Consider the following 25,941-nt stretch of genomic DNA (forward strand, 5'->3'; position numbering starts at 1 on the left):
TGCAGTTGTTACCCTTGACTTATAGAAAATGGTAAACATTTCGTCAGCCATTATTCTGTTTTAGGAATGCATTAACTCAGAGTCATAAATACGTGTAGAGAGGTGTCATATGAAATTCAAATTTATACACTAGTCATGTGATTTTCATAATGTTCAACAAGTAGAGCCTCACTACAAAGCTCCTCTTGACAAATCCAACAGATGTGTTTTCAACATCTTCTGACTGAGAGTATCGCAACGAGGAGGTTTGAGTTGACAGGGTATCCTGAACACAATTTACAACACCCTTGTGGGCTCTGTTATGTTTCCTTAAACTTCCTAAGAGGTTAAAACACTTGCCACACTGTTTGCATTCATAAGGCTTTTCTCTTTTATGGACTCTTTCATGCTTCCTTAGATGTCCTGATTCCCTAAAACACTTTTCACACTGTTTGCATTTATAAGGCTTTTCTTCAGTATGGACTCTTTCATGTTTCCTTTGATCTCCTGCTTGATGAAAGCACTTGCCACATTGTTTGCATTCATAAGGCCTCTCTTCAGTATGGACTCTGTCATGTTTCCTTAGGTTCCCTGCTACACTAAAACACTTGCCACACTGTTTGCATTCATAAGGCTTCTCTCCAGTATGGACTCTTTCATGTAGTCTCAGATGTTCTGTTCGACTAAAACACTTGCCACACTGTTTGCATTCATAAGGCTTCTCTCCAGTGTGCACTTTTTCATGCATTCTTAGGTTCCCTGCTACACTAAAACATTTGCCACACTGTTTGCATTCATAAGGCTTCTCTCCAGTATGGACTCTGTTATGTTCCCTCAGATGTCCTGCCTGACTGAAACACTTGCCACACTGTTTGCATTTATAAGGCTTCTCTCCAGAATGGACTTTTTCATGATTCCTCAGATGTCCTACTTGACTGAAATATTTGCCACACTGTTTGCATTCATAAGGCTTCTCTCCAGTATGGACTCTTTCATGCCTTCTTAGGCTCACTGCTACACTAAAACACTTACCACACTGTTTGCATTCATAACAGTAATGTTACTCTTCTCCTCTGTGGGAGCCCTAACATGATTCCTCTGACCCCCTGCACGGTCAGAATGCTTATAGCCGCTTCTGTACCTCAATATTCTTGGCATGTTTTCCTGTTTAATCAGAGAAACATAATAATATAAATAATTAAAATCAACTTTCAGAAGATTAAATTGAGAAGTATGATTAAAATAATTATCTCAATATCTTTAGCTTTTTTTGGCAAAAAAAAAAAATAAAATAAAAACAAATGAAACAAATCTTGTTTCTACTGGGTAAAAAAATTAATACTAGTTTATTAATTTAATCATTCATATTGTTTTACAGTAAATTATACAAAACAATGTAATTTGGGTTGTATTATTATTGCATTTGACAAGGAAGGCGTTCATAATCTAGTTGAAATCGACATTTTTGGAAACTGTATTTATCGACACCAGTTTGCCCTCCTCCCCCCGAGAAATTATTCAAGGGCAAATGATTTCCATCGACCTTGTGCTTTGGTTCTAACAGGAGTCGAGTTTCACATTTTGCCTCGCGTGTTGGTGTACTTGCTTGTAGAGTTTGACTTTCTCTTCACGTTTGGTGTGCTTGCTTGTCGAATTCTGGACTGTGCTTCCTTGCTATGTAGACTGTTATCAGATAAGTTGCATTGTTTAGGTTTGAAGTTAGAGTTAATGGCATTTGGAATCTTGCGAAAGCTTACCAATGTTCATTTTCATTGCTTCTAGCGGGAGTCAAGTTTCACGTTCTTGCATTGCGTTTGGTGTCCTTGCTGGATGGCTGTCCTTGCTTAGGTAAGTTGCACTACTTAAGTTAGAAAGAAAATCAACAGGTTAGATTATCGATGTATTCACATCTCCAAAAGTAAATAATATATATTTTGCTGAAACTACGCAACTTGTCTCTTGATTTATTCAGCACAAGGCAACGTTGGTTAGATTCATCAATGCCTACTCATCTCCGAAAGTAAATGTTATATATTTTGCTGAAACTACGCAACTTGTCTCTTGATTTATTGAATGCAAGGCAGCATTGGTTTCTTGTAGTGAACACTAGGCCAAACTTATTCGTGTGTCTTCGCGTCCATAAATCTAACCTGTAAGTTTTCTTTCCAACTCAAAAAATGCAACTTACCTACATGTAAGCAAGCACAGCCGTCCAGCAAAGCACACTAAACGCGATGCAAGAACCTGAAACTTGACTCCCGCTAGAAACGAAGGAAATGAATGGTAGCAGGAGGTTTCGCCCCTGTCGCGTTCAATTCGTTCAAGTTCACCCCCCACTTTTCGAGCTTGAGCCGTGCCGTGCTAGACCTGTTGGTATATCGAATTCGCCCCCAATTTTAATAAAATCCAAAGAGCCCTGGCCAGTGACTCCTTTAAGAGCCACAAACTCTGTGAAAGTCATAACCAATGGGCGATTCCAGAAAATATCCATACCATACAACGGACGGCTTTTAGGATTTCCGAAGGGGAGGGGGGGTTCACGATTATGGAATTCTGAGGGCATTGGGGGGGGGGGGGTATTTACGATTGGATATCCGAAGACACTGGTGAATTCCACAGGTGGGATTTCTGGAGTAGACAGTGTAGAGTGAGTTCCTTAAAAACGCTATTGTAGTGGACTTTTGTAGTTCGTAAATAAAATTATCCACGAACGTATGACCGCAGAAGCAGAAGACAAGCATCAACAGACCATGATACATTTCATGTACACTACATGAGGCATACCCCAAATATCCAGTTTATTATAAACGGTTGAGGAAAGATAACATCGGCCTAAGGGAGGTGACGTCATCAGGTTATTCTTCGGAGCAGCCACGAACCGAGATCCGATTATACCGGAAATTGACCTGCATTCACTCTCTTTCAGTAGTAATGGCGGACGACGTCGGGGAAATAAAGACTTCGAACGTTTGTTAGGATTCGTTATGATAGAATACGGAGTTCTTTCCACTTTCGTTTCTCGGCGTCTGAACACTGACCTCAAGGATTTTACGTTCGATTTGTGGAAGAAACGTGGAACTATGAAAACAGTCAAGATTTGCTCAGGTAACATCGACCTACGGGAGGTTAACATCGACCTAAAGGAGGTTAACATCGGCCTACGGGAGGTTAACATCGACCTAAGGGAGGTACGTTTTATAGCACCACGTTTGTATCGTATGTGTTATACTGGCACAATCGTACACATGGAAAGCTTATTTGCAAGCATTAAAACTTACAATCTTGCAGGAACTTTTCTAATCATTGACCTGAGTGTCATTTCATTAATTTTATTACCAACTCATAACATCCGCCTACAGGAGGTTAACATCTACCTAAGGGAGGTACAGTGGCTTACAGTGTATATTTTATAACTTGTGTATTATAAAAGTCAATTCATAGACATAGAAGCTTACTCTCTAGCAGGGAAACTTGGGATCATAAGGAGCTTTTCTATCATTGACTTGAATTTCATAAATATTTTCATTTTTACCAACTCATAACATCCGCCTATAGGAGGTAAACATCTACCTAAGGGAGGTTATGGTATTATAATAAGGAAGGATGGACTTGAAGAAAGCTTACGAATCTTAAGGGGCTTTTGCATTTCGTGTACATGCCGTTTTAGAATAAATTTATTTATAAAGAATTATTATTATTATTATTATTATTATTACTATTATTATTATTATTATTATTATTACTATTATTATTTGAAAAGCCTTTTAATCTCACTAGAATGAGATTAATGAGAGTTTTCTCATTTTTTTATTTACACTCATAACATGGAATATAATATATTATTATCAACACACTGACCTATGCTGGGCCATTTATATTCATCTAATGAAACAATTTTACGGCCATAAAGATTTGCTGTGAGAGGTGTTATGGGTTTAAATAGAAAAAATGCAGGTGCATTAAAATAGCATAATAGCTGTTATGATGATTAAAGTCAATTGTTTTATTGTTGTTGTTGTCGTTTTTTCTTGGTTGACCCCATCAACCTGTAATTTCCACATTAAATTTTGCTAGAAGTGACTGTTTATGACTGTTGAAATGATAGATCATTTTTAAAACTATAACCCTCAATATGTCAGAATTTATTTTAATTTAATTTGTGATCACTTACAAGAGGTTTGACTGTTTGACTGCTTACTACAGTACATTAACAATATTGGTTTTCTTTTATTTCTTTTCAGAATTCAATACTTAAACTGTGCAGACCGCTGAAGAAACTGCTACTTCAAAGACACCTATGACTCATCAATTCCTCAAAAGACATTGTGTACAACAGATGTTGCTGAACTGTTATTGTCAAGCTTGACCTCTCGTCATGTGGCAAAATTATGTAAAATTTGATATTCAAGTTTGTAGGGTTAATTGACGGAGGATCTCCCATATAATGATGGATTGGATGCAAACAGTCATAATTTTGTTCCTCTCTGGCAGGAAATTGTGTAGATTGGTATATATGTACCACTTAGAGTACAAAGATACAAAATGACCAACATTTTTAAGTAATGTTTAATTGGAAGAAAGATTCTTAGTCCTTTCTAGAACTTAAGGACGGTGCCTACTATTGTTACTGCGCATACGTTCTGTGCATCTGGAGATACTCGGGTTTCCTATGGGTGGTGCCTACTATTACAGGGATATTTTTGGGCACTTTAAAACTATGCGGAGAAAGCAGAACTTAGCAAGTGATTTTGGTTTCCAAAAAGAAAATTGGGGGGAAATCATGCATTTTTCAGAGATAATAAAGCTTCAATTTGGAAAAAAGCGCCCTACATTGCTTTGTATTTTGCTGCTTTTTAGAATAATTGTTGCTTGGTTATCTCTAAAAAATGCGTGGTTACCCCCAATTTCCTTAAATTTGGCTTTCAATACCCACTACCAAGATCTGCTTTTCCCGCATAGTGATAAACCGTGCAAAAATACTTTGCTATTAGTAGGCACCGTCCTTAAGCTGTTGTGAAAAGAAATCCCAAAAATATAACTGAGGGTCTTTCTTCTACTTAATCTTTCACCTGATATTGAAATGTATCTTTCAAATATCCATATTCAATTACAGTTATGGTTGCTAACCTTTATGGCTATTGAGTCAAAAAGATATGACATAAAGAGCTATTATTTTGTAAGTCAACAAATCAGAACCTCAAGATAAGGTCAAAATGAAATTGAGCCATGCCATGAACCTTTGAGTGTGCCTTTCAAAAGATCCAAATGCCCACCCCTAAATGTTTTCATTTTCATGTTTAATAAGCTCATGACATGTCATTTGTTATCAAGTAAGCTCTATGCTTCTAAATACGGGTGGAACGTTGTCATGAGTTGGAGAACAAGTCAAATTTGAACAAAACATAAATGCCTTGCCCCCCCCCCCCCCCCCCACCTTCCCACATGGCATTTGACCATGTACCATGCCTGGGAAGAAGGGAATTGAATTTGGCTGGGGTAGAGAAATTGAACTGAATTTACACTGTACCTTTGGCATTGGAGAATTTGGACTTTTCTCTTTTTTTCCCTTCTGTTTGAATACAATAATTATTGAACAACTGAGACAATATAATATATAATGCTCTTTATTCATAATGATAGTACAAGAGAGTGCATGGTAATAGGTAATACCTGTAAATCAATATTGAGATGCCGAAGCCGGGGGCTTATATGGCACAATTCTTACAGGAGATTGGTCAAAATGGTGCAATTACTTTACAGTTTACAAATAAATAAATGAATAAATAGATAAATATTAATGTTAATAATAGTGGTGATAATAATAATAATAATAATAATAATAATAATAATAATAATAATAATAATTATAATAATAATTATAATAATTATTATTATTATTATTATTATTATTTATAAATAAATTTATTCTAAAATGGCATGTACACAAAATGCAAGAGCCCCTTAAGATTCGTAAGCTTTCTTCAAGTCCATCCTTCCTTATTATAATACCATAACCTCCCTTAGGTAGATGTTTACCTCCTATAGGCGGATGTTATGAGTTGGTAAAAATGAAAATATTTATGAAATTCAAGTCAATGATAGAAAAGCTCCTTATGATCCCAAGTTTCCCTGCTAGAGAGTAAGCTTCTATGTCTATGAATTGACTTTTATAATACACAAGTTATAAAATATACACTGTAAGCCACTGTACCTCCCTTAGGTAGATGTTAACCTCCTGTAGGCGGATGTTATGAGTTGGTAATAAAATTAATGAAATGACACTCGGGTCAATGATTAGAAAAGTTCCTGCAAGATTGTAAGTTTTAATGCTTGCAAATAAGCTTTCCATGTGTACGATTGTGCCAGTATAACACATACGATACAAACGTGGTGCTATAAAACGTACCTCCCTTAGGTCGATGTTAACCTCCCGTAGGCCGATGTTAACCTCCTTTAGGTCGATGTTAACCTCCCGTAGGTCGATGTTACCTGAGCAAATCTTGACTGTTTTCATAGTTCCACGTTTCTTCCACAAATCGAACGTAAAATCCTTGAGGTCAGTGTTCAGACGCCGAGAAACAAAAGTGGAAAGAACTCCGTATTCTACCATAACGAATCCTAACAAACGTTCGAAGTCTTTATTTCCCCGACGTCGTCCGCCATTACTACTGAAAGAGAGTGAATGCAGGTCAATTTCCGGTATAATCGGATCTCGGTTCGTGGCTGCTCCGAAGAATAACCTGATGACGTCACCTCCCTTAGGCCGATGTTATCTTTCCTCAACCATTATAAACACTGGCTTAACACAAGAGAGGATACCTTCATCCTCTCTTGCTTAACATTGATAACATTTTTCTGCGATTTTAATAAACTTGTGAAAATATCTGGCAGTTAATGTTATTTCCTTTTCCCAAATGGTTGAATGTATCTTGCTAATCTCTGATTATTACTACTTATTATTATTAGCGGAGCTCCGCGCGCCGTAGGCAGGTGCGGCGGAGCCCCATAGCAAAGAGATTTTGGTAAACCCATCAGTGTGAGAAATTTTGGTTTGGTTATGACGTCACTTTTGTCGACCGACCGTACGTACGCTACTCCATGTAAGCCAACATAAAATGAGACACTCAAACCTTGTGCTACAAATCAGGTTTTTTTCGGCGGGAAAATGCATGGCCAACTCAGTGCCGGCCACGTTTGTTTGGCAGGAAAATGCATCGCCAACTGTGTTTGAGAAAAAAAAATTTTGAAGACGACGTGTACGACAAAACACAAACTCAATTTATGAATAAGTCTACGAACATGTAAAGCAAAGAAAGGGAGATAGAAAGAGATCGAGAAAACAGGCGACAAAGAAGCGAAGTTCGACGTCAAAGAGAGCGATTGAGAGCGGTGGCAAACAGGCGAAACATGAGTGACGAACAAAGAGAGAAAGTACGGGAAAGGGTGCCGAGAAAAACCTGTGGTGCAGCACAGGGTTTGAGTGTCTCATTTCACATTGGCTTACATAGATGAGCGTATGTGCAGTAACCCGGGTTGTTTTTCGGCGGGAAAATGCATGGCCAACTGCGCTGCCGGCCGCGTTTGTTTGGCGGGATGTTGCATCGCCAACTGCGTTTGAGAAAAAAACAAAACAAAAAAATAATTTTGAAGACGACATGATACAAAGTCAATTTTTATATGTGACCAACAGCAGGAGAAAGAGCAAGGCAACTAGCGGTGGGAGAAACAAATCGACTGGCACATCATCAGAATATGGAAGTGAAATCATTTTACTCCGATCGAGCTTTTCCTCTTGAAGTGAAACGTTGAGTTTACTTAATGTTGTAAAACGAACGGAAAAATCAGCAATGGAATAAAAGGACTCTGGTTATTCTCAGAAGAGGCGAGTACATTCATGCAATTTTGTTGACAAAACTTTGCTAGTTTGCAAGATATTGTTTTCTTGCAGTTTTGACACGCCGTTTAACTTAAGCTTAAGCTAATACTGCTAACTCCAGAACAGTCTTTTGAGCTCATTTTTTTTCGGTCATTGTTGATTATTTCCCTTGGAGTTTTATTTTCTGATCTCGTCCAATTTTGCCATCAAACAGTGGAAGAAAGAGCAAGGCAGATTGCGGCGGGAGAAAAAAATCGACTCTTTTAGCAGGTTTTAGAGGCGGCACTTCATAAACAGCGGCCGAATCTTGAAGAGAAATTATTTTACTCTAATCCGGCGCGATGAAATGAAATTAAGATGCGATGGATTTTTCCTCTTGAAGTGAAACTTAACGTTGTAAACGAACGAAAAAAATCAGCAATCGAATAAAATGACTGGTTATTCTCCAAAGAGGCGAGTATATTCATGTGATTTTGTTGACAAAACTTTGCCGTTTTTGCAAGACATTTTTTTCTTGTAGTGTTGACACTGCAACTTGTTTAACCTCAGAGCAGCCTTTTGAGCTCATTTTTCGGTCCATGCTCGTTATTTCCCTTGGAGTTTTATTTTATAATCTCATCCCATTTTGCTTCGTTAAAAAAAATTTGATTCTGAGCTAAAATAATCAGTCAAATAAACGTCTCCCAACATTGTATCGTTGGCATAAACTACTGACAAGTTTTTCTCGCATATATTTCTAATTTTAGCATTTATTTCTGACAATCTTGACAGAGAACAAACAAAAATACTTAAAACAGTAGGATATAACGGCAAAGATTAAGATGTGTGAGTAATTTTCACTGACAGTCTTTTCAATGAACGTTAAAAGCGAATGTAAAATTAAAGTGTGATTTCATTTTCATCAAAACAAAGCTTATGCAAAACATTCATTCACTTGTTTTTTGTGAATTTTTTCAAAGATCATTGTTTAGTTTATTTCTGTACTTATTGCTATGAATTATCACAGTTCTTTTTTCATTTATTACTCAAAGATATATCTGAAGTCTTTTTTTTGGTTAGTGTATCCATTTTCTCTGAGGTTTATAACGTACGGCCTTCTTAATAAGCAAAATTTACTATACAGTGACAGTGCCGGTAGCGCGCGTTGACTGTTCACAAACCGGTTTGCCTCTATCATCTTAAACTTAAAAGAATGAGAAAAACAGAAAATATCATTTTGAGTCCATTTAAATTCCGCTTTTATAATACAGAGGGCAAAATGTTCCTCAAACTATCAAGGAACTTCGTAGAACAGTCAGTAAAACACTCACCGAAGATGCAAGCAACCAACAAATTATTTAATTTTTTCGTTGCGTACAAAACAAACAAAACCGACGTGAACAGTTCCCATTATACACATGTAATTAAGAGAGAATACAAGTTTAATTCAGGAGCAAACTAACAACGATAAATCAAATGTTAGGCATCAATTAATTATTCACCTGCGTTGTGAAGCTTCCTACTACGGTGGCCCACAACTGTCACATCAAATACAAATTCCCCACATCAAAATCAAATTTACCACATCAAACACAAATTCGCCACAACAAAAACAAATTCCCCACATCAAAGTCAAACTTACCACATCAAACACAAATTCGCCACAACAAAAGCAAAATCGTCACTACAAAAGCAAATTCACCACATCAAAAACGAACTTGTCACATCAAAACCAAATTTGTCACAGCAAAAACAAATTCCTCACATCAAAATCAAAAACACCGATTAAACGGTCAGCGGTCAATGAGCGAAATCTATCTCCAGTTTTCACTCGGCCTTCACCCGACCGCCATTTTGTTCTTGCACATGGTACTGTTATCTTGCTCGGGATGTATTGCAGCAATTGCAGGAGAAGTGTGGAGAACTGCAACTTTTGTGCCAATTGCGGAAAAGGTAAGTCATTGTGGTAAGCCAGTGGCGAATGAACAGTTCAGCTAGGAGTACGAAAGTCACGAAAGGTTGACTTTATAACTCAAATCAGAGGGCGTGGGTTAGAGGGAGAGAATCTCACGCCTTTGTGCATGGGTCATCACACCCGGCTCGTAAGATTTCTGCACAGCCCCACACATTTATTATGCATACATATTTGGACTCTCTTCATATTAAGTATATCCATAAAGTGGTATGAGATTGCTTCATGACACATAGGCTGTGCTGGCTGTGCTGAAATCTTACCCCATTTTTAGCTATTTAACAGCCTTAACATCCCCTAGCTATAAAAAAAGCGATCCCCTTGTTTTAAAGGAAAAAAGTTATTGAAGAAGAAGAAGAATTTATGATAATAATGATTTGTAGCCTGACGGTCACTAAAGTGGAAAATTTCAGTAATAATAATAGCATTGTTGAAAGTCAGAATATGCTCCACATATTGAATACAAAGCCTTACAGAAAAAAATTATGAAGTAATTCATAAGGAAAAATGGCAAACTGCTTCCAGTCATCCATACCTTTTAACATGCTGTAAGTCTTAATATCTCCCTTCAATGCCATAGATAAGCACTTTTTGTCATAAAAGTCTGTTTTATGAGTTATTTGCATCAGAGAGTGTACATGCATGTATCTTTCTACTGTTAGTATTTCTTCTTCTCTTTTTTAGTTGAGGTTGATTCACTGTATAATAAATCAAGAACAGTTTGTAATCTTAATTATATTTCTGATAAGTTATTAAAATCATGACTTTCAGAAGTTTACCCATCATCAGACAGCTCAGACAGTGACTGTGAAGGGGATGGAAGCTTTGATGAAGAAGAGGAAGAAATTCTGAAGTACTACTTCCACCGTGGGTTTAGCTACCAAGAAATCCTCCATTTCCTTAGTGATCGTCATCAGTGCCAAATAAGTTATAGTACTCTTTTAAGAAAGTTAAAGAAATATCGTTTGTTTAGGCGTGGTGTTACAAAACAAGAATCATTCAGTGATACCGTTTTGAAGGTACAGAGGCGTATGAGTGAACTTATTGATGGTCCTTGCTCAGCACATGGGTATCGTGCAATGTGGGACACCCTCGAAATGGAGGGACTCCGCATTCTGAGAGTAATTGTTCAGGACCTTTTAAAGGAGATGGATCAGGAAGGGACTGAATTGAGAAGAAAGCATCGCTTAAAGAGAAGAGAGTATCAGAATCCTGGGCCCAACTACTCATGGCATATTGATGGCTACGACAAACTTAAGTGTTGGGGTTTTCCTATCCATGGTGCAATTGATGGTTTTAGCCGTAAGATTTTGTGGCTGGAAATTACTCGTTCCAATAACTCACCAAACAAAATAGCCACTTTTCATGCAAGAACAGTTTCAGAATTGGGGGGTTGTCCAGTAGAACTGATTACAGATTTGGGGACTGAAAATGGACTTGCAGCAGCAATGCATTCTTTCTTCCATGATAATCCTGAAGCACATCGATATGTCTCTTCCCCAAGGAATCAAAGAATTGAGGGCTGGTTGTCGTATTACTCAAAGAATTGTTGTGGATGGCGGAGGAATTTTTTTAGTGACTAAGAGTTTCAGGGTATTGTGGACACTACATCAGATTTGAGTATGGAATGCCTGTGGTATTGTTTTAGCAATGTACTGCAAAAAGAGCTTGATTCTGTGAAAGAGCACTGGAACACACATAGAACTCGAAAATCAAGAAATAACACTGTACCAGGACGTCCAGATTCTCTTTTTTTCTTACCTGACTTTCATGGTGCAAGGGATTGCCTATTTGAAGTACCTGCTGCCCAAGTTGAATTTGGTGCACAGCATATAACTTAACATTTGGATAGCCCTGACAATGATCACCAGGAATACTTAGAGTATGCCAGAAGTAGACTTTCAATGCCTTTGCCAGGCAAATGGGAAGAAGCACTTGAAATGTACAAAAAATTAATGCATGTTGCCCTTCATGGATATTCTTCATAGTTTTGTTTATGTTCATCAAGAAAACCAAGAACTTGTGCACGTAAAAAATCAACCTGCTGTCAATCTCAGGGCTGTAATGGCTCTAAACAAAACACCCTCTTGAGCTGTAGGCTTTCAAAGCAATTGATTTCAATAAGAGCGGTATTCAGTGAATGTTGAAAGTAATATTCTGTAATTACTTTGTTTTTGCATTACTATGCCCTGTGATTGGCTAAAAAAATCTTGTGCTACTTTCTCAACCAATCAAACTAAAACCACATGTGTTTGCTTGGAGCTCTAGTTGATTGATTAGATAGTTTGGCTTTGTTTTGATTCGCAAGTTGTTGCCCTTAGTAATTAGTTTGTATTAGGTTCTACAATGCACTTATTGAAAACCGCTCTACCTTGTCATCCTGTTACTGCTGATCAGTTTGGCAGTTGGAAATTATTATCGAAAGGACCAGAACAGATACATGTAATTATGATGAGTTGTTTAAATGAATTGAATGAAAGATCAGCAGACATCCAGTATTTTGCTACAAAGCCTACAGTTGGTGGCTTGAAGTTTACAAACATAAACAATTTTTGATGTATTTCCAAAGTAGTCTCTTTTTTCCCCCATATCTTGGTGTTGGAGAAAGATATAGAGTCAAAATACAGTTTGTTACATGTACAGTAGTATGTACATACCAGACTCTGAACAGGTATTCACTTGAAGACTTAGCATTACTTTTTCAGTTTAAGTGATTAATGCACTACTGGAGCAATAAACTTTTAAGTAACCACCTACACTCCTTGAGCGCATAAATAAACCAATTCATAAACTGCTTGGCATGAAAATTTTCCAACTGAAGGGGGAGGGTGAAAATCTGCTAGTATCACTATTTGTGATATGATATTAACACTCGCCTTAAGCCTTGGCCATACATATACCATATCACCCAACACTGAAGTACATAACTTTGTCCGATGATGTCATAAGACGAAGCTTCTTGATCCACCAAAAAACGTTTTTTATGCATATGAAAGTGTTCAACATTGTTGCACAGGCTGCCAAACAAACTAAATTGTCTGGACCTGCGTCCCAATTTTATTCAAGGCGATGCAGCTTTACCTGATGTCATTCAACAGGGTAACCAACAACAGCAACAACAACAAAACTTTATTTCAAGTGTCATTCCAACCTTAAAACCACTCTACTAAAGATTATGGGCCTGCAAGCAAAAATTATCTGCAAAAAGTTAAATGTTAAGAATGGAAATGTCTACTCTGCGACCATAACCTTAACTAACACAGTTGAAGGTCTCCATAACCTTAACTAACACAAAAACAATTATCATTGCACCTTCAATGCCATTTATGACCACTATTTTATGAAACACACACCAAAAAGGTGTGTAGCAATGGACTTAGCTAGAAACTAACACAGCTGAAGGTCTCCATAACCTCAACTAACACAGCTGAACGTCTGCATAACCTTAACTTACACAGTTGAAGGTCTCCATGACCTTAACTAACACAAACATAATTATCATTGCACCTTCAAAGGCATTTATGACCACTATTGTATGAAACACACACAAAAAGGTGTGTACCAATGGACTTAGCTAGAAACTAAGAATTGCTGAAGGTCTCTATGGCCTCGTAAATGATTGGCCCTTGCAGTAGGCTAGAAGGAAAGTTTGGCGAAATTGTTCTGTGTCACCCATGTGAGACACTGGTAGAGTTAACTCCCTTCCACATGCTGCAACACACGGGAAGCAAATACTGTGCTTGGGGTTACAATCAAAACAATCATGGTCTAAGTTAACATTAATTGTGAGGGGATCACCGTTGAGGGGTCGGTGTCTTTGGCCAGTTAGCCAGCCCAAGACACCGGCCACAGAGATATCTGCTGTTTGAAATTCTTCTGCTTGTTGTCTGTCACTTCCCCTGTCTCCGCTGTCTGCATAATTCCAAGTAAGAGCCTCAGAATATCCACTGATCTTCTTTTCATCTTCCAAAGATATCAAAAAGTCCTGGAGGCTATCCATCACAGACTCCTCAACTTCCCTTCTGGTTGATCCCTCCACAGCATAACGTGGTTTCATAAGGGAAAACACATAGTTTGCATCAACATCCTTTGCTTGCCCCATGACAAAAAGTGGCTTGCATATTTCCGGGTTTTGCTTTATTACATCAGCAAGCCCATTAAGCTCCAGCCCTCTCGAGAATTCAGATAAATACAGTTGTCGTCTGGTGACAAGACTAATCACAATGGATCCTGTGATGTCACTGATGTGCTCTTGGTCAATAACACCAGTGTAACCATGCTCTGCAATTGCAATTTTGGATGTTTTCGAGGATCATCTTCTCCTGTGGCGTAATGTGCTCTAAATTCAAACTCTTGAAGTCAGTCTCTGGGTTGACCATACTGTCATAAACACATCACTGTAAAACACAAGGCGATGGACCCCCTTGAGCAAGGCTTACAGCAGCAATTTCTCCTCAAGACTGGAAGTATCCGTTCTGTACATTGTAGGTTGAATCCACAGGACTACCACCAGGAAACGTAATATTTCCCATGTCTGCTACAGCTTTTGCTAGGAACTCTTTAGCTATGGCGCCACTGTCTATCCCATCTTCACCTGTGAAATGGACTCTTAAAACTTTGTTTGGCCTGGTTCTCAATGATTCACGTCGCCAGAGATTTAGGCATCTTGTGAAATGGGAAGCTCTTCGCACCACAATGAAGAATTGACCTGTGTCATCAACTCTTTGGCTAATTTCTCTAACAACACCGACATGGTCAGTAATTGCTACTTGAGTATGTTGTCCAGCACTCTTCTCTTGTTCTAACAGGCTGGAATTCTCATCGTGTGATAGTACTTGTAGATTGTCATTGTTTTCAGTAACTATTGCTACTTCCACTACTTGGTTCAGCTCGTTATCTAATTCTCTTGCAATCTGCTCATCCAGTTTCATTTGTTCGTCAGGTATAGTTACTGTAACAACTGGGTCACTCTCAAGCTTGGAACATTTTGGGAAACGGGACATGCTGTCATCGTCACTGTCATCAGCACCCATGAGAGTGTTGTCGTAGTCTTCATTTGTGCATAGATATAAATAGATTCTATTATAGTCTTTCCCCACTTCCTCCTGGTATCGCTTTAAGGTAAACAGTTCACTAGTCCCAGGTAGAAAAAGAACCTTCTGCCCATCTTCATAAAGAAGGAGATAGGTTTGGTTCTCGTCATAGAAGTTACTATAATAAGCCTTCCATTTCTCTTCTGCTTTTTGGCGAATCAGTGAAGATTTTGCAGAATTTGAAATCCGCAAGGCTACCCTCTTTCCTCTTTTCGGTTTGAGCACACTTTCTTTTTCATTCCACTCAATCAAACCAATGTAGATAAGCACTTCCTGATCTACTGTTGAGGTCTTACTACTTTTTGCCTTCCCACCTTTGACTTTAGAAACCCATTGCTTGCCTTTAGCTGCCTTATACCCTGTGAAGGTCTTCATAGATTTGCTGGACTTAACAGAACTTGCTTCCTGTGCACTAGTGATGGTGCTTGGCCCTGGATTCTCCTGGTTAACTCCTACACAAATTGAAAATTGAATTGTGAAGATTGAATACTTGTTTTATCAATTAGAGTAAAGTTTAGGAAGGAGAGCATGCAAAGTTATCTTGTGGATTAACAGAATCCAAAAAGGATTACTTTGTTTCAGCAACATTTATAACCGAAAAAGAAAAACATCTCCTGTTTCAGGGCTGTCACTAAGATTTCAAGCTGCCGGATATATTCAGTTAGTAGGTGGGGAATCAAACAGATATGAAGTTCCTTTGGTCCTATTTTCCTTTTGTTTCCAATAAAAGTAGCTGGGTGCCATGCTCTTAATAGCCAGGAGGAATTCCCGGACCCCTGGCCCCTTACGTGACAGTACTGCTATGTGGAAGGAAAGCAACACCCGGTACATTTTGCAATCCTGGATCTTCTCGACTAAAACATTAGCTTTTCAACTACAGTATCTCAAGAAAGGAAATATGTCCGTAACCAAAACAATACAAATGAAAAGCTAACTATATCAAAAGTAGTGCTTAGATCTAATTGGTCAAGATCAATGATCAAACAATTCTGCTAGGAATCGCAACACTATTCCTTAGCTTTAAGTTCGGGCTCGAAAGGCTACCGGGACTCCCCTTGTCCCCTGAAGCCCGTTGTTGACACGTGCATTTCGCTGCTGCAAAATAGAGAGGTCAAACTATAAGTTCGGTCCCTTCGACCAACTACTTAGCTGTCTTTGACTTTCTCGACTGCCACTTGCTTACCACAATGACTTACCTTTTCCGCAGTTGGCAAAAAAGTTGCAGTTCTCTACACTTCTCCCGCAATTGCTGCAATACATCCCGAGCAAGACAACAGTACCATGTGCAAGAACAAAATGGCGGTCGGGTGAAGGCCGAGTGAAACCTGGAGATAGATTTCGTTCATTGACCGCTGACCGTTTAATCGGTGTTTTTGATTTTGATGTGAGAAAGTTTTCGATTTTGATGTGAGGATTTGTTTTTGCTGTGACAAATATGTTTTTGATGTGACAAGCTCGTTTTTGATGTGACAAATTAGTTTTTGATGTGGTGAATTTGCTTTTGCAGTGACGATTTTGCTTTTGTTGTGGCGAATTTGTGTTTGATGTGGTAAATTTGAATTTGATGTGGGGAATTTGTTTTTGATGTGAGAATTTGTATTTGATGTGACAGTTGTGGGCCACCGTATCCTACCGCTTGGAAATCACACGAACATAGATCGATAAAAAAAGCAAACGATGGATCCAAAGAAGGAACTTGCGGAGTAATTTCTTCCTGCTCCTTCCTCCCATCAAAAGGACACTTTCATGCTCGGTTTTCGTTTGTTGAAAGCACTTGGACGCCATGACTGATTTCAGTTTCTCAACCAAACAAAATAAAATCAATCCGATCCAAGTCTTTAGCTTTTGACACAAATAATCTTTTGCTTTTTCTTGTGAGAAACACGAAAATTAACCTTTAGGAATTTCCTTCCTAGATCCAGCACTTGATTTTCATGTATTTTTGGTACAAACAACCCGGCTTAAAGAGTCGAACTTCGAAAGAACCTCAAAGAACTTGTTTTGTTGAACACAAAATGCAGAAACCAACAAAATGTAAAACTGTCGTGCTCAGTTAATCAGTAGCGAGTATTTTCGCCGCTAGACTAATCAGGGGTTAGTACTTTTTCCCTCGGTGAAAGGAAAACTACGAAAAACTGCCCTCTGTTACAACAAATCAGCATTCAGTAATTTTGCCCTCTGTTTTTCATTGTTATTGTTGATGAGCAGTTAGCTGCATATGCATTAAAAATGTACTATATAACTGCACAATTGATGAGGAACTCATAACGTTAATACGTTCATACAATAAGCAGACTTCTATGAATGTTTATTAAAAAAGGAATTGTGCAGCTCCGCTTTTAGGCTTGGCTAAATATATATATTAAAGTAACAGTCGAACCTCCTAAAAAAATCACCCAAAATGCCAAGATAAAGTGGTCGCTTACTGGAGGTGGTCACTTACAAGAGTTGAACCAGAAGGGGTCTCTTATAGGAACAGGTCTGACACATCTACTTATTTTAAAATAATTTATTGCAGACATTTCTCTAGTTATTGTACAAGCAGTGCTAGGTGGTCACTAAAAGTTCCTTATAAATTCTGAGTAGCATAGTATTTACAGTCAACATGGAGATCAGCCCAAAAGGTTCAGCTTACATGGGACTTACAGTTTCTGATGAGAGTAAGTTTAATTTGCCCTGTGTTGGATACTAAAGTGGTGATAATCAATAAACTATAAATTATTTACATGAAAAGTCGAATTTTCGATCAACCCCGATAACTCGAACAGTTTCTAGCCGTTTTTCATCTCCCTTCAGAATTCAAGTATCCGGGATTCTACTGTATAATGCGCCGATCAAATCGAAACTTCAACATCCCCCCCCCCCCGGGCAAACCCCGGGCATTTGACTATTTTCTGTGCCCGGGAGTGAGGAATTTGACGGGTAAGGCCTTCCCGGGGGTGGGGAATTTGACCTTGCCTGGGTGGGGTGGGAAAAATTGAACCGGAAGTGTCAGGTTTCAAATCGCTTTTTTGGGGATCGCCGAAGTCGCTAACAGCCATAAACACGTGTTTGGACGAGATGGAAGAGATTAAAGGAAGAGATACAGCATTACAAAAAAAGCTTACAAAAAAGGTCTTCAAAAGTGAGAGTGCTTAAATATTAATTATTTTTATAGATTGTATATAAACGATGTACATTTTTTATACAATGAGTCAAGCTGCGGCTTTGTCCCACAGCAGGAGCCTGCCCACAGTGAATAGTGAAAGAAATGAACACTGTCGAATGAAAAACCGCTGGAATATCCTGCCACTCGAACAACATTCTACGTAGCCGGCTAACTAATTAATATGTATTTCTAGTTCTTTAAACGATTTAGTTTTTTATGCAATGAGTCAAGCTGCGCCTTTCTCCCGCATTTGTGTCTGCAGAGGTTTTTAGAATAGCCATAAAACAGCAGTGAACAGTTAAAGAAAAAAAAAACATTGTCAAATGAAAAACCGCTGCTTTGGCTTAAACTGCAGAATACCCTGCCACTCGAACAGTCTACGTAGCCGGCTAACTCATTTTAAATATGTTATCATGTATTTCTCGTTAAACAACCTTTGCCGTGTTTCGGAGTTAGAACAGCTTACACTTGCTGATTGACATTGTCCGACTTAATAAATTCAATATCCAATCATTAGTTTCAATGTTAAAGTTGTGGTTTTTGTAGTAACTCATGACAGGAGCCGACAACGATTGTTCTTTAGGAGGGGCATTTGACAGACAAATCCGACGATAAGGTAGGGCATTTGAACACCATTTTGGCCCAAGGGGGCGGGAATTTGAACGATCCAATCTTCAAAAGTTCAAATGCCCGGGGTTTGCCCGGGGGGGGGGGGGATGTTGAAGTTTCGAGTTGATCAGCGCATAATTAGAGCTAGTTTAGCTAAAAATCGACGACTTGAAAGTAGGGTCAAATACAGGGGAAATCGGATTTTATTCGAGTTAGCAGGGACTTCAAGTTAAGGGTTTCTATTGTAATTGGTATTTCAAAAATCAAATTCGATGCCACTATCCCACGCAAACACTGATGTGCTTTGAAAAATAAGCATGGCGGTCAGCTGGCCACAACCTAAAAAAACGTCATTTGTACCCAAAAATCACTCTATCCTCGTCTCTATTCGATTAATGGAATCACCCAAAGACCTCTTATGTGGCTGAAAATACACTGAAAAGCTTGTCTTACCTTCGATAAAAGAAATCTTGCCGCTTAGTTACCCGATCACAACCCACACCACGCGCATAAACAGTCTTCCAACGATGTTGTTTGACAAAGCGTGGAAAACGAGCGGTTACTTAGCTTCGTGTAAAGTCGGACTGGACTTGAGGATTTTATGCATTGGATTTCTTGTCAGAAATCAGCAGGGAGGGACACAGGAGGCAAATTTTACTAGTTCGATATTCTAAATTCAGGTTATGAAGATGTAAAGGTTCCTCGTGCGTAAATTAGAGAATTTACTTTTTTCCTTTGTGAGCTTAGTATGCCTCTGCCTACTTTGGCTACCACTGGTTTTCTCCCGCGTGCAACGAGGCCTCCAATACCAAGGGTCATATTAATTAAAATAGAAAGAGACTTCGACTGGAACCAAAAACCGCGAAAAAAAATCCTCTGGCACTGAGGCTAACTTTGTCCGATGGAAAAATTTAAAAAAAAATACAGTACACTAAAGAAAGGGAACTTATAAGCCCAGTGGCTTCCATTGGGCTTCCTCGTCATTAGTGTTTAAATAATTAGTTTTTTTGCATTTGTACAACTTATGGTAAAAACAATAAACTGAAACTTTTGATGCTGTCTAATTTTAGTTTAGAAATAACGAATTCTAGTCTGCCTATATAGTGGATTAATCGACTACACAGCAGACTTTCCCGTGGTCACATGATTGCACATCAGTTACATTGTACATATCAATCAACAAAAAAACCCATGACAATATCATTGATTGCGTTAAGACCTAAACAGCAGGCAGCAGTGCCAAAAAACTGACAACTTTACCTGAAACAAGAAGACAAAATGAAATTTATAGAAAAAATTGATATAAGAGTCAAATTAATTATAAGGAATGGGTATCATTTATTTTTGAGGACATTGTATTGTTTAATTTTCAATACACAGGATAACTTGCTGGTTAACTCACACACCAGCCGGAAAATTTTCATCACCTGTCAAAGGCTAATCTTGGGATCTTGCCTTAAAACTGCCTGGAATCTTGTCAGAATTCCTGGGAATGGCTGTTCTTTGTTCAAGGACATACCATAAAAGTCAAATTTACTCAGCTCTGTTGAAGGCAGAAGGTCGCATGTTATTGGTAACCACTGCAATAACAAAGCAGGTGTTCACACAACTGGGTTCAACTGTATCTTTGCAACTAAAAGTTTCATACTTTTTGCAGCTGTTACCCTTGACTTATAGAATATGGTAAACATTTCATCAGTCATTATTCTGTTTTCATGGATTGCTTTAACTCATAGTCATAAATACATGTACCAGTTGTCATAAGGAAGTCAAAATATATACACTAGTCATGTGATTGTCATAATGTTCAAGAAGTAGAGCCTCACTACAAAGCTCCTCTTGACAAATCCAACAGATGTGTTTTTTAACATCTACTGACTGAGAGTATCGCAAAGAGGAGGTTTGAGTTGACAGGGTATCCTTAACACCATTAACAGCACCCTTGTGGGCTTGGTTGTGTTTTCTTAAACTTCCTAAGTGCTTGAAACACTTGCCACACTTATTGCATTCATACGGTTTCTCTCCAGTATGGACTATTTCATGTATTCTGAGATATTCTGCTAGACTGAAACACTTGCCACACTGTTTGCATTCATAAGGCTTTTCTCCAGTATGAAGTCTTTCATGTTTCCTTAGAGTTCCTGATTCACTAAAACACTTGCCACACTGTTGGCATTTATAAGGCTTCTCTCCAGTATGGACTCTTTCATGTTTCCTTAGAGGTCCTGATCCACTAAAACACTTGCCACACTGTTTGCATTCATAAGGCTTCTCTCCAGTGTGAACCCTTTCATGCACTCTTAGGTTTCCTGATTCACTAAAACACTTGCCACACTGTTTGCATTCGTAAGGCTTTTCTCCAGTATGGAGTCTTTCATGTTTCCTTAGAGTTCCTGATTCACTAAAACACTTGCCACACTGTTTGCATTCATAAGATTTCTCTCCAGTATGGACTCTTACATGTGTCCTTAAAACTCCTGCTTGGCTAAAACACTTGCCACACTGTTTGCATTCATAAGGCTTCTCTCCAGTATGGACTCTTTCATGTTTCCTTAGAGCTCCTGCTTCACTAAAACACTTGCCACACTGTTTGCATTCATAAGGCCTCTCTCCAGTATGGACTCTGCCATGTTTCCTTAGAGATCCTGATTCACTAAAACACTTGCCACACTTTTGGCATTCATAAGGCTTCTCTCCAGTATGGACTCTTTCATGTCTCTCCAGAAATGCAGCTGCACTGAAACACTTGCCACACTCTTTGCATTCATACCTCTTCTCCTCTGTGGGAGCCCTAATATGATTCCTCTGACTCCCAGCACTGTCACAATGCTTTTGGGCTCTTTTGCACCTCAATAATTTTGGCATGTTTTCCTGTTTAATCAGAGAAATATAATTATAATTATATTGACGATTATTGAGAAGTGTACTTCAAAAATTATCTGAACATCTTTGGCATTATTGCCAAAAAAATAAATAAATAAAAAAATCTTGTTTCTTCTGGAAATGAAAAAGATTTTGAACCAGTATATTAATTTGGTTGCATTCCCCCTGCGCTACCGGAAGTGATCCTTGTGACATGCTAATCACAAACAGCATCAAATGAAAACGACCGTGCCATGTGCTGATTCAACCTGCAGATAAACATAACTAACAGACTTTCAGCAGTGTTGAATAGGATTCAAGAGTCATTAAATCGACCAAAGGAAAAGAATAAGTTCCTGTTTAGTGGTGAGACAATCAGTCAGAGTATTCCTGTTTTATAATTATAAGTACCTTCAGGATTTGATCATGGATGGTATATTCTTTAGTAAGAAATGTAAATAATTTTGTCGCTTTATTAAATATATATAACCTTACAGTCAAGAAAGTGAGATAAGCCCTCTGTCATTGACTAGATAAAATAAATACTAATAACAGCACTTAGGGAACAAAGCTCTTTTTGTATTTTCGGATAAATTTAATTAACCCTTGATTGCCAGTGCAGTATGTAAACATGTTGTCGTTGTGTTTCAATTCTATGAATCGACACAGAAAGCTAGTAGATGTCTTGAAGATGAGCCATTTATCTTTTGAGATATTTTTGTGATGTTGATAGCAAGAGTATAATAGTTAATTTGGTGAGATTTCACGGGAAGTTTGTATATAGTGCGTCATCAACTGTTATGACGGGCGCTTAAAACATGTCCGCAAAATTTATCATGTAGATCGAGTCCCACAGTGGATCGGTTTCTAATATTTATTACTTTCAAAATTTGAAATAATGACGTGGCATTGCAAAGGAACTGAAATATTAAATACCTGCCTTCAAGATTTGTCGTTGAGAACAAAAAAAGTTTACTTTAGATGAGTGGATTGTTTTAGTTATGTGATTTGCGTGACAGTAATCGTGACAACGAGCCATCGAACTGGGTGCTTCGCTTTTTGCGGGCCAAAAAAGGCACTTCGAGGGCGTGAAAAGGAAAGATTAAGATTAGACTTCACCTATAGTTTTGCTCCAGAAAACATATGCCGGGACAGATATAGGCCTCTGAAATTGGCCCTAATTTCAATTCGAAATCTAACCCTTGAAGATTGCTGTCTTCAACTAGTGAATTAGCACATTAAAAATATGACTTGGGCCTTCATTTTTACACTAAACGAGAGATAATAGAAAGATTTACTTGCAGCCGAGACAGAAAAACAGGATTAGTTATCCTTGCTGTGTGCAAGGCTGCTAAAGATGCACGATTTTTCCGTTTTTCCAGAGGGCTTAATCGGGTGTGTAGCCGTAAATTCAACTTTTCGAATGTTTAGAAAAGCGAAAGAGCGGTGTAACTTTTAATTGTGATTTTTTAAAATAGTTCACCAAAGGGAACATTTAGATAAAATAAAATGAAATCTGAAATTTCCTCTCTGTCGTGGGATTTTTGATTTTTTTATGGTCAGTAGCTCTTAATTTGATGCCCAGGTACTTTATAATGATCGCTTTCTCAAATCATGAAAAGATCCTTTGCTTTACAAATATCCAACTTTGTTTGAAGGTTCTGTATTTTAAGATAAAAAGTATAGTTCTTTGTTTCATTTTTCATCATAACAAACATGATCATATTAATCATGGGTAAGGCAGATGCTGGCAACCCTTCACAAATAGTTGCTGAGAGATGTCACATTAATGTGTTACACAATGTTATTAACCTCAGAAAAGGAAGAGGTGTGACTACTATTTCAGGCAAGAAGAGCTTTTTTCTGTTATGACTCAGTCAAATAAAAGGACTAAGCATTGACATAAGCCCTTTGTCTTTCCCTTTTTACAGAAGGTAGGGGGGTGCTCCACTTTAAAGGCGACAGGAACGTGCAAAGGAATTCTGTTGAATTTAAAATTGAAGATTAAATGGGATTTTTTTTGGTAGTTTCATTTCACCAGGAAATGTTTGAAGTTATTCTAAAAAAATGGGAAGATTTGCAGTAAAAAATTGTCATGGTACATAAAGCAGAAATTAATCTTTTCTGAGGGTTTTGACAGTCTGAGAATTGAGCAAGAGATTATTATTATTATTATTATTATTATTATTAATATTTTTTTGTGGGGGAGGGGGGGTAATTTTGGTTCAGAAGATTTTTTGGCTTTCATTTTAAGTCCAAGGGATATTTCTGTGTGTTAGTTTGTGACTCCATTTGTATCTCCCCGTCACTTTTTACCTGGAGTATCCAACCCCCCCCCCCCCCCCCCCTTGGGATCTTGAATCTCTTTGCTGCAGCAAGTTTGTTTAATATTAGTCTTCTGATGAGAAGATTTAGTTTGGAAATATTAGCCCAAAAGTTTAGGAACATGTACAGATTAAGGCAGTACAGAGGCTGACACACAACTTATCAACAAAGATTAAAGATTTTGACAGGTCAATCAGCCATGTCTCGACATTTTAAGGTTTACTGACTGACATTTTTACGTGCGCTTACAATATAGTTTGAGTTACTGATGCAAATTTAATTTGAGCCAAGGAAAGTACAGTGGAACCCCGGTAACTTGAACTCGGATAACTCGAACTCCTCACTAACTCGAACTAAGTCAAATTTTCCTTGGATTTGACCATAATTTTCAGTCACTTTTACTTGGATAACTCACACTCGGATATCTTAAAACTAACTAAAACTAAAACTAACTTGGATAATTTAAACTAAATTTTGCTTCCTTGATCGAAATTTACCCTGATAACTTGAATTCTGGTTCTTGCAACTCACCACTGATGTCATCCCATTAGCTCCTCCTGTCATTTTATTGGTAAAAAAAACACTGGAATTGACAATTCTATTAAAAGCTATTAAATTGACAATTCTATTTTAATCAGTCCAACAGATCACACATTTGACAGTCATTTCCGATCTTTTTAGTCAAACTCCATGCACTACCTGTCAAGCTGTCACGTAGAAAACAAAAAGTTCATAGTACAAGTACACAATATTCACATCTCAAGGCGTTCCATTTCTTTCCTTAAAATGTTGACAAAGTTATTTTTTTGACCCAAAAGCCTCAGCTTACATGGGACTTACGGTATCCGGTTACTTTGTTCCATGGTCAGATCGTTCCAAGTCAGATCGTTCCACAGTAAACTAAGATTGTTCTACAAAAAAGTCAGATCGTTCCACAATAAATTCAGATTGTTCCCCTTAGAAATGGTCAGATAAAAAATATTTCAATAGTTCATAGATCACTCCACAAGTTGTACTCGAGTGTAAGTTCAGTTGCTCACATAAACGATCAGAAAGATCAGACTGTTCACAGGATCGATAGAGTATCCCTGTATTAATTTTATACTACAAACATGACCGAATGCTGCTCATACAATCGATCAAGGTGATGAACTGTTTACATGATAGATCGAGTCTAGGTTGTCGCTCCACCACTGTTATTCGAGTGAAAGTTCTGAGTACTGTTTATATGATCGATCAGAACGACGAATAAGAGTATCTGCTCCCCCGATAACTCGAACCCCCGCTAACTCGAACAGTTTTTCGTCTCCCTTCAGAGTTCGAGTTACCGGGGTTCTACTGTATAATTAGTTCGAGGTACCGAATTCGAGCTAGTTTAGCTAAACGCCAACTACAGTACAGGGGAAATCGGATTTTATTCGAGTTAGCAGGGACTTCGAGTTAACGGTTTCTATTGTAATTGATATTTTACAAATCAAATTCGATGCCACTATCCCACACAAACACTGTTTTGACATGTGCTTTGAAAAACTAACATGGCGGTACGGTCAGGTCACAACCTCAAAACCATCATTTCTACCGAAAAATCACTCTATGCTCGTCTCTATCGATTAATGGAATCACCCAAAGACCTCTCATGTTGCTGAAAATTCACTGAAAAGCTTGTCTTACCTTCAATAAAAGAAATCTTGCCCCTTAGTTACCCGATCACAACCCACAACACGCGCATAAATAGTCTTCGAATGATGCTGTTTGACAAACCGAAGAAAACGGGCGGTTACTAAGCTTCGTGAGAAGAAAAACAGGAGTGGACTTAGGATTATATGCGTTGGATCTCTTCCCAAGAACCGACAGGAAGGCAAATTTTACGAGTTCGAAATACCTCCAGATTATGGATGTATAAAGGTTCCTCGTGGACAAATTAGAAAATTTCCTATATTCCTTTGTGAGCTTAGTATACCTTCGCCTACTTTGGCTCTCCAAGACCGAGGGTCATATTACATGTAAACTAGAAATACGTGACTCGCAAAACCTCGCGAAGCTGGGGCTGGGTGGAAAGCCCTCTTTACTCGTATTGTAGCATCGAATGAGGAGATTA

General features: G+C 38.2%; 2 protein-coding genes, 1 long non-coding RNA gene and 1 pseudogene across 3 annotated transcripts in view; 2 read left to right on the plus strand and 2 right to left on the minus strand.

Moving 5' to 3' along the window:
• Window positions 1-25,941, minus strand: part of LOC146460096 (uncharacterized) — a 51,954-nt gene that overhangs the window by 3,467 nt on the left and 22,546 nt on the right. Inside the window, exons 4-5 of the mRNA XM_085088446.1 lie at window positions 19,110-21,434; window positions 1-1,143 (exon numbers count right to left, since the gene is read on the minus strand). The exon at window positions 1-1,143 is cut by the window's left edge and continues 3,467 nt beyond it. Of these exons, the coding sequence (XP_084944572.1) occupies window positions 20,415-21,434 (1,020 nt within the window). The 3' untranslated portion in view covers window positions 1-1,143; window positions 19,110-20,414. The remainder of the gene's footprint in view (window positions 1,144-19,109; window positions 21,435-25,941) is intronic.
• Window positions 2,790-5,775, plus strand: LOC146460097 (uncharacterized). The gene is made up of 2 exons (XR_014857692.1): window positions 2,790-3,167; window positions 4,221-5,775. It is a non-coding gene; the product is annotated as an uncharacterized LOC146460097 (long non-coding RNA).
• Window positions 9,361-12,562, plus strand: LOC146460098 (uncharacterized; annotated as a pseudogene).
• LOC146460099 (uncharacterized) lies at window positions 14,261-16,159 on the minus strand. Its single transcript, XM_085088311.1, has 2 exons — window positions 16,096-16,159; window positions 14,261-15,351 (listed from the first exon to the last, which is right to left on the minus strand). The coding sequence occupies exons 1-2, from the start codon at window positions 16,157-16,159 to the stop codon at window positions 14,261-14,263; spliced, it is 1,155 nt and encodes a 384-aa protein (XP_084944437.1).

This window comes from Pavona decussata, unplaced genomic scaffold (assembly GCF_977016875.1).
Source record: "Pavona decussata unplaced genomic scaffold, jaPavDecu1.1 SCAFFOLD_214, whole genome shotgun sequence".
In the NCBI taxonomy this organism is placed as follows: Eukaryota; Metazoa; Cnidaria; class Anthozoa; order Scleractinia; family Agariciidae; genus Pavona; species Pavona decussata.